Source organism: Sus scrofa, chromosome X (assembly GCF_000003025.6).
Source record: "Sus scrofa isolate TJ Tabasco breed Duroc chromosome X, Sscrofa11.1, whole genome shotgun sequence".
NCBI lineage: Eukaryota > Metazoa > Chordata > Mammalia > Artiodactyla > Suidae > Sus > Sus scrofa.
Genome location: NC_010461.5, coordinates 63318346 through 63327977, shown reverse-complemented (window position 1 = coordinate 63327977; position 9632 = coordinate 63318346). Strand labels below are relative to the sequence as shown.

At 34.8% G+C, this 9632-nt stretch overlaps 1 protein-coding gene across 10 annotated transcripts in view; it reads right to left on the bottom strand.

The window, feature by feature from the left end:
• The window catches only part of GPR174 (G protein-coupled receptor 174), a 38674-nt gene continuing 29398 nt past the window's right edge, over positions 357-9632 (bottom strand). For 7 of the 10 annotated variants that reach the window (XM_013986259.2, XM_013986260.2, XM_013986261.2 and 4 more), the window contains one exon: positions 357-6912. In XM_013986259.2, coding sequence (XP_013841713.1) covers positions 5338-6339 — 1002 coding nt within the window. In that variant the 5' untranslated portion in view covers positions 6340-6912 and the 3' untranslated portion in view covers positions 357-5337. The remainder of the gene's footprint in view (positions 6913-9632) is intronic. The other 3 variants (XR_002340891.1, XR_002340892.1, XR_002340893.1) reach the window with 2 other exon arrangements.

Below are 9632 nucleotides of genomic sequence, written 5' to 3'. Positions count from 1 at the left end.
TTTTATACTTGCAATTTACTGTTTGATATCATTAAGGAAAAAAATATAAACCCAGTAATTATTCCTTACCCCTTTATATCATATATTGGGTAGTTCACTTGATGGTAAAATAACTTGTTAAAATACTGAAATATTGAATTATATAATGTCTGAAATGCACTTTTATATAATCTGGGGTAAAGAGAGATGTGTACAGGCATAGAGGAAAGATTAGCCATGTGTTGCTGTTGGCTGAATTTGACTAATGGGCATATAAGGGTTTATTATACTAATTTATCTCCTTTCCTTCTTTTAAATATACTTGAATTTTCATAGTCAAATACATACATATATAATCTTTATATGCATCTAAGTTAAAAAGTTAAACTTATTTATTGACATAAGGTAGTAATGTGACTTTGCAATATTTTAAACCTAGTATTACAAAGTTTACTTTATGCAGGCATGATACAGGGAGTTTATAGTAAGACCTTTTCCTTCTCTGAGCTCCAAAAGTGGTTCATTATTGTTTCAAGCTGTTTTTTTATTATTATTATTAGATTGGCATTTTAAAAGGTATAAGTGATACTGGTCTTTGTTCAAGTTGTGCATATTCAATGTTATTTAGAAAAGGTTGAAAAATATTTATTCTGGGCTAGAGTTAAAATTGAAGAACAAAGATTCTAGATCTGCCTCTCAGCTCTGTTTCTGAAGCTCCTGCAAAAAAGAGGATACTGAGGTTAGGGTTATAGACTTAATGACATCCCACCCATCACCCCCCACCAAGAAGCAATTACTCTATTATTCCTTGAAGAGAACCAAGAAGGCAAATATAAGGACTTAAATAAAGGCTATGCCAATAAATGAATCAGCGTACATTCAGTAAGGAGTTAGATGAAGAGAAGTAAGTACTTAGCAAACAATAGAAGAAATATGATCTTGGGAAAATTTTAAGTAATTAAGGCTGAAGAACTTTTGCTGAAGAAATGGTCTGTGAAGATCAAGGGAGTTATAACTCACTGTCTGCCCCCAAATACACATCATATCCTTTAATTACTGAGGAATAAGTAAGTTGAAAGAGCCACATTAACTTGAGATTTTATCTCTCACTTCATCCCCCTAAAAATATGTTATAGTGAAGGCAGTCAAATTACATCTGAGGTGGCTTCAGGAAGGCACAAAGGAGGGATGTATATTATTTGATGTGTGGGGGCAAATCACATAATTTTCTTCAGGTCTACCAAAACATCAGAAATTTCTCCTTGGGAAATCCTTTACCACTTCCTAGTAGAATCTTTTTGGAACAGCCAAAATGTATAATTCATAGCAACTTGGTTATTGCAGAAAATAGATACGTGGGCCTCCTGAAAGCACTAGGAATATAGATGAGATGAGGAGGGAGCTGCTAAAATGGAAAGAACAAAGATATCTAGGATGAGAGGGGAGCCAAAGACAATTGCCCTGACTTTCACTTTTTGTTTTGTTTTGTTTGTATAGATTTATTTGGGGAAAAGCAGAGGAGGACAGTGAAGGATGAGTTTACTCCTATTTAGTCTATAAGAAAAATTGGACTGCTGGATCTTAAAAACCCTTAAGACTAAAGAGAAAACATTCCCTCTGTCATCTCTTTTTCTACCCACAGACTATATTCTAGCAAGTAAAGGTATTTAAGTCATTCAGATAACCTTAGTCAGCAAATGAGGATGGAGAATAATTTTAATAAGGAGTGTGGATAGTAAAGAGTCTATGGGAAAAGTGGATTGCAGGGTAAGGTAGGATTGGGACGTGGTTTATCTTTCCATCTGAGAATAGAATGTACCACTTCAGAGAGAAAGGGAGAGTAAAGCCTCGTGGGACTTTAGTGCATGTATGTGAGAACACTGACAAAAATCCTCAATTATATCAGTTTGCTGAAAAAGAGACCATATATATACATTGAATTCTGGAAGCAAAAATTTCTATGTAATTACAGACACCATCTTTATTATTAAAATGCATATTATAAATTACAGACATAAATACAAGTGCAACATTTTCACAGTGTATTTGGAATAAAAACCAAAAGATGACATAAAAACCAAAAGATGACATAAAAAAAAAAGTTGCATAAGAGTTCTACCTAAGCATCCTTTCAAACCAAGGTGCTTTGTTTTGTTTTGTTTTGCTTCTTAGGGCCACACCCAGGGCATATGGGCATATAGAATTTCACAAGCTAGGGGTCAAACCACTGCTCGCCTACACCATAGCCACAGCAATGCGGGATCCCTGACCCACTGAGTGAGGCCAGGGACCGAACTCACATCCTCATGGATACTAGTCGGATTCGTTTCCACTGAGCCACAACAGGAACTCCCTGACCAAGGTAGTTTGATCTGTTGTTCCTAGGGCAGATGGCTTTTTCATGGAATTATAGGTTAATAGAAGTATCTACTTAAGCAAGTGACAATGAAAACAAACCATTTAAATATGAAAACAACAACAGTAATAACAATAATAATAACATGGAAATCACCCCCTATTAAAATATCTGTTGGAATAATTTTGCGTATATTTTGCAATCAGAACTCAAATAACTTCGCATAGGAAATATGTTTATTTATCTTGAATTGCATATTACTGCAGTTAAGAGTGTTACACTTTTTGAGGGTTTTACTTTTTTCATTAAAACCACAGAGTGACAAATGGAAGATTCTCCAAGGAAAGGCACACTCAGGAAGCTGTTGTCCAGATGGCAGCTGCAACAGTACTTCTCTTCTAGTTTATACTCTTCCCTAGAAATCAGGTCCAGAGTTGGAAGGAGAAAAAGTCAAAAAGAAAAAATAAAACCAGCAGAGATCTGAGAAACTAATAGCTGTCTTGTAAGATATATTTCTTAGAATTTAGCATCCCCATTATGGTAAGCAAAGTAGATGATCTCTTACTACATGTAATCTGAAAGACACGGCTGTAAAATCCACTTTCTTCAAAATATCTTCCTTTCCAGTCTGCTTCAGTGTCTTTCATCCCTCCATTAAAAGTGAGGGGTTTATATTTTGAGTTAAAGTTTATCCTTAAGGCCTAGAATTCAGATATTCCTGGGCAAATAAATATTAAGCTAACGTTAATCACTAGTATTTAGTGTGAATAAATTTATCAGATTACTGACTAGAACATGAGAATAGGACAGAATACAAAACATATTGTGGGGACATGGGGCTGATAAAGTAAATCACAGCACTGAATACAAACTTAGATGGGCAGGCCTAAAGAGAAGGGGAGGTCCTAGCTAAGCAGTATAAGAATACTGGACACTTGTGCTCTCTGTCCTTTCCTCAAATGCTATAAATTATTTTCAAGGGCTATCTGAAATGTTAGGCTAGAACCTCAACATCTTCTCTAAGACATTCAGTAATCTCCTGGAAATATTCCCTCCCCTCAAAAAAAAAGATGTTTTTAAAGAGAAATTATTATGTTTCTGAAATTAAAACATTGGTCTCCAAAATGATCCTAAGAAGTATAATTCATGTTAATCTAAAAAGTAGTAAAAACATACAGTATAGATAAGTCTCTTTCATTACAATTACCCACAAAATTATTACTTCCCATCCTGTTAAAATACCAAATTTTATTCAAACACAAATTAAAGCAAACAGACCAGGCATAGTTACAGTTACCCATTTAAGAAAAAAATTAACACTCACTTAGAACTCACTTAACACATCAAAATACATACCTTACAATGAATAATTAGAAGATAAATACATACACTACTGCTAGCAGCACAAAGTCAGTCTTCTAATAGGGTATTTTTTAATAACAAAGTACAAACAAAATCACCACTTATCAAGAGAAAACATTATAAAAATTTCCACTCATCTTAGATACTAGAATTCATTTTGATTTCACCAGTTTTTCCCTAAACATATTGGTATCACAACAGTGTGCCTAAATCAATTCCCTTCCTATAAACATTATGGAGCTCTTTTTTGATTTTCACATTTGTTCCGGATAAAAAATAGAATGTTTCTTCATTATATAGCACACAGATTTTAATTAGAGCATGGTTTAAAAGTTAAAGATTTTTGCTAAAACATGTTTCAAGGTATTCTAATATTTAAGGCCCCAGGTTTAGTTACTACTCAATCCTGTTTCCTGCATATTAGTACTAAATTGTAGCAGGTAAGGCATTGTAACGGGTGTCCATTGTGGCCAAAATTAATTGTCTATACTTTTCTCAAAAGGGGAAAGAATTGACTTCCCCAGATGCTGGGAGGAAGGATGTGTCGGCCTTAGAATCATATGACTAGGGCAAACCTGGACCATAAATATTACTAAAGACTCTAGGGTCCACATGCCTAGCTGCCTCCAAACCTTAATCTGGCTTGTGAATGTAGCTTGACAGTTGCCACCTAAATTAAAGTTAAGAAATAATTTCATTTTTTTTGCTATGGACTAAACCTAGTGCATTACTTTTTCCATAGGCTCAAAAATTGCAATAACATGTCAGAGGTACCTCAGCGTCACTCTAGAAGCATGGTGGACATTTCTCCTACTAGGCAGATCCATATATCTCCAGAGGTGTTCTTTGGATATCATTTAAGAGAACCAAAACTATGATTATCACCTATCTGCTTTCTCCTGGACCCTTAGAGACAATTTGAGCCACATTTGTTGAACCACCTTCCATGGGTAGATTAAATACGGCATTTTATACAGTCATAGAGAGTATGCGAATTTGTTTCTTGTTCTTACTTTAAACATACCAGAGGCCTGAGTTCATATTTTCCATTCTAATAATAGATGTGACAAATGATTTTTCATACTGACTCTGAAATGAAGGAAATAGCTATTCTAGTCTTCAAACCCTGGAGTGTAATCACATATGGGAGATAAAAAAGAGTCCAATGTTTATAACATTTATCTTCACAGAATGATATACTGTCCATCCTACTCAAAGGCAACTAAAATATGATATTTTGATATAAACTGTGATTACTAGTATAAAGAGACAACTACATTGCCTCTAAATACAAAGAAACACAGTGACCATTGTAACAAAACTAAGTGCTTAAAATGACTCCAAGCTAATAGTATCTCTGTGTCCTAGGTTCAAAGATAAAACTGCTGACCATAGTTGAGAGCATGTGCATAGGATGTCACTGGAATTTTATAGTCCTAAAGACTTGAGGACAAATTACTACATGGATATCTCCACATCTACATAGGCTGTATTATGAAGATGTGAATTTGTCATATAGGTAAGATATAGCATACCTAAAAAGCTGTGAGTTCTTCCAGTGATTACTGCCCAGTGGCTTGGGGTATGCAAATCTGTTCTGATATTCTTACATTTCAGCCCACATTCAGATTTTTTTCCATCTAACATACTTCATTTCTCAGAGTAGAAGTGATATGGTTGCTCACAAATGATTTTGCATGGAGTTTTATATTATCATGCAAATCTTGTCTTGAAAGTCGTCTTCTGAACTCATTAGTGGTGAAGTAGTATATGACTGGGTCAAGGCAAGAATTCAGACTAGCAAGACATAAGGCAACAGAATGAAATATTATAATCACCCTTCTGGCTAGGCAGCTTTTGATTTCATTGGACTTGACCAAGAAATCTAAAGGAAAACTGAAGTGATAAGGTGCAAAGCAAATTAGGAAAACACCTGCACAGGTTAGAATCATCTTCAAGGCTTTCTTTTTCTCTCCAAGGTCTTGGGCTACAGGATATTTATCTTGCAGTGATAAAACTGTCTTCCAGGTACAATATAGGACTATCAGAAGAGGGGTAACAAACCCAATCAACTCTCCAATGGTCATCATGACAACAGACTGGGCCAAATTGACATTCCTCGTAGGAAGATCCACAAAGCATTTGGTTTTGTTGCCAGGAGTGTCATCACTGCTTCTGAGGAGGGGAAACAGCAAACAGGCAAGGCAGATTATCAGCCAGCCAACAATGCTGATATATAGGTCATATTTCTGTTTACAGTCATGGAAGCGAAAGGGGTATAGGAGAAACCAAAATCTTCGCACACTTATACAGACCAAGAAATAGATGCTTGCATACATGTTGACATATTTAAGGTAGAAACAAAACATGCAAAGGCCAGACCCAAAGGGCCAGTCATGATTCAAATAGTAAAAGATCCTCAATGGCAGGGAGAGGACCTGTAGTAAGTCAGCAATGGCTAGATTTATCATGAATATCACAGCCCTTTTGGTTTCTTTCATATAGCCATAAAATACCCACAAGGCTAATATGTTTCCTATGAGACCTGGCACAAGAATGACAGTGTATGTCACTGCATAGATAAAGTATCGAAAATCTGTATTTGCTCCATCTGTCCCAGGACATGTATCATTAGCAGACATGTTTCTTTCCAGAGAAACTATCTTTACCAAATGTTGGTTCTGATTTATAATCTACAGCTGCTCTTTCTAAAAGACTAGTCATTGATGGGTTGGAGAGATTGAGTATAGAATAACCTCTTTTTTACTGCATTGGTCTGAGACTCTTTCCATGATTTGGGGGGTTTTCAAAGAATTATCAGCATATTTATTTTAGATTTGTCTATAGTAACTTTATGGAAGTCTCATGTGCAAACATAGCTGACAAGTCTTTATAATTTTCCTTTCTTGTTTACTCAGTTAAATGGTCTTTGGGGACATCATGACAGTTGATCCTCTCCCATTTCAATCATGAATGTGCCATATAGAAGCTCTTCAAATTCCCATATGATGATAGCCATCTCTTTACCAGTGGTTGGCAGGCTGTTTTTCTTTTTCTTTTTTTTTTTTTTTTTTTGGCTCACATATAAGAAAGGTTTGCTTTAGCACTCAGTGGGTCCACAACTCTTCAGAGGTGATTAACTTGGATGGGTCAGCTTTCTGAGATTTTTTTTCAGTTATGTGTCGAAAATTAAAATTTGAGAAACAAAGGCAGAGCTGCAAGTGAAAAATATTAAGCCAATTATTATCTAGCACTTCTTGAAAAAAAAATCCTATGTGTAGAAAAATCTATTATCTTTAATGGAAAGTTTTGATATGAGTGAGAGTTATGAGTCACAATTTCCATAAGGCACTTTAGAATCACAAGAGAGTATAACTAGAGAGAACCTGAGAGGTAATCTAGCCTCTTAGTACTCAAAATGTGATCCATGAACCAGCATTATTTCAGAGCTTATTAGAAAAGGAGAATCTCAGGTCCCATCTGGGACCTGCTGCATCACAATCTGCAGTTTAAGAAGAACCACAAGCGATTCTTATGCATATTAACATTTGAGAGGCTTTGATATAGACCATTGTTTTATAAACATCACTAATTATCAGACTCATCTGGGGAAATTTTTAAAAATATAGCTTTCCATAGATTTTCTGATAGCTCCTTTAGAGATTCTGATTGAGTTTGTAGGGTCTGAAATTTTTATTTTTAAAAAGCTCCCCATATGATTCAGATATAGCCAACCTAATATTTGTCCTTAAGCCATCAGATAGGAGCCACCTATTTGGTTCAAATCTTTCCCAGATGTCTGAAAATAAGTAAGTAATCAGCTTCTCTAAATACTCCCATTAACATGGGTCATTTAGTCCCCTCTCAATTATCCAAGACAACAGACCATGGCACTAGTACAGAGAATCAAAATCCCCAGAAAGCTGACTCAGCTAGGTCTATGACCTTTGTTCTAAAACAAATTTTAACTTAAGGACCTGGATAGTTGTCCCAAGGTTGTTGAAATCCAGGAGGACTTAACTGATGAAAGATATGTGAGAAAAAAACAAAAAGAACTAGGAATTATAAAATCACCTGCTTTGGATTATCAAATCCATGAGGATTAACAGATCTGTTTGGTTTGAACTGGGCTTGATTCAGCCCCTGAAGAAATTGTCATTGTTATTATTTGGCCTCAATTGCCTGGTAAGTAAAGTAGCACATTTTGTTCAAAGATACGGTGTACACTTTAATAACATCCTGATAAATTATGTAAACTATGCTTTCATATAGAAGAGGTTAAATACTTGGAATTTCTCAGATAAGGAAGCAGAGAGATGGTGTTTTAAAATACAAAGAGACACAACTGTAAAGAACATAAACCAGTGAAAGAGTGGTTAAAATTAGAGGTTGTTCAGCTCCCAAACTGAAATAAATCTTTGAAATAGTCCTACAGGAAATTATTTTGATTAGGTAACAGGCAAAATTAGGTGGCAGACCAAAAAGTCAAAAGCCCTGGGTTTTAAGCTTCCTTTAACTATTTAAATAAAAGTCATCACTTGCTAATGTCACTGATTGGAAATCATGTTTACAAATATATATCCAATCAACCTTTAGTGAACATTCACCTCTCCGATTGCAGCCAATGACTCTTAAATACATATGTCCATCTTGAGCTGAAGGGTTCTTTCTATCTATATCTATATCTATATCTATATCTATCTATATCTATATCTATGTCTATCTAACCTTTTCTCTGAGCTAATTCATCATCACTTCAAAATTTTAATATATGAATCTAAAATTATCTTTTCTATTTATTTAAAATATGTCATATCTTGTCAGATCATGTTGTCTCACTGATAAAAAAAATTCTAATACCTTTTCATTTCACTCAGTGGAAAAATCCAAAGTCTTTACAGATCATCCTACATGATCTAGCTCCTGGTTACTCTCCTGACTTTACCTCTTAAGATTCTCCCCCTTGTACTCTGCTCCAGCAACTTTGCTTCTTTCTGTCATGTGAATAGACCAAGAATATTCAAGCATTTGAGTTGGCAGTTTCCTGTGCCTGAAATGATTTAGTCTAGTTATTTATTTGTTTTACTCCCTCATCGCCTTCAGATCTTTATTCCATTGGCGCCTTTTATGAGGTGTTTCCTGATTTTCCTACTTAAAACTGCAGGTCTCCTCGAACACTCCACATTTCTTTTCAGTATTTATTCTATCCATTGTCAGTTTTAACGACTATACTCTTTGATTTTTACTTACTTATTTTGTTTTTATATATTTTCCCTACAAAAATGTAAAGTCCATAATGACAAGGATTCTTGTGTGTTTTGTTTCCTCACTGTATAACAGAACTAAGGACTGTAGAAGACACAAAGTGTTTAGTATTTGTTGAATGAAATAATTTCAGTAAATAAAAATCATTTGACCATAAATATCAACATATCTCATACAAAAATAATCTTTCAAAACTTCAAACAAGTTTCTGCTCCTGACTTTGTCATTGCTATTAAGTTCACCAATGTTTTCCCAGGTTTTCTCAAAGTCTTGGAGACATTGACTCTTGGTTATTTATTTCCAACTTTCAAATAAGTTCCTAAGGGGAAGATAGCATACTAGAGAGGGAAATAATGTATGCTTAGGAGTCAGAATTACCTGGGTTTAAATTCTTGCTCTTTTAATTAATAGCTCTGTGACTTCCAGTATTTCACTAAACCTCTCTGATTCCTGAATTTCTCATTGAGAAATTCTTGAATTTCTCATTTCTCAATGAGAATAATCAGAGTACCTAACTTAGAGAGTCAGTGTGAGGATTAATTGAGCTGCTGTATGTGATTCATTTAGTAGAGTGTATGGTATATAATAAGTGCTCACAAACATTAGGTATTATAACTAATATTATTAATACTATTTTATGCTACTGCATTATTTCTCATAACCGTATTAT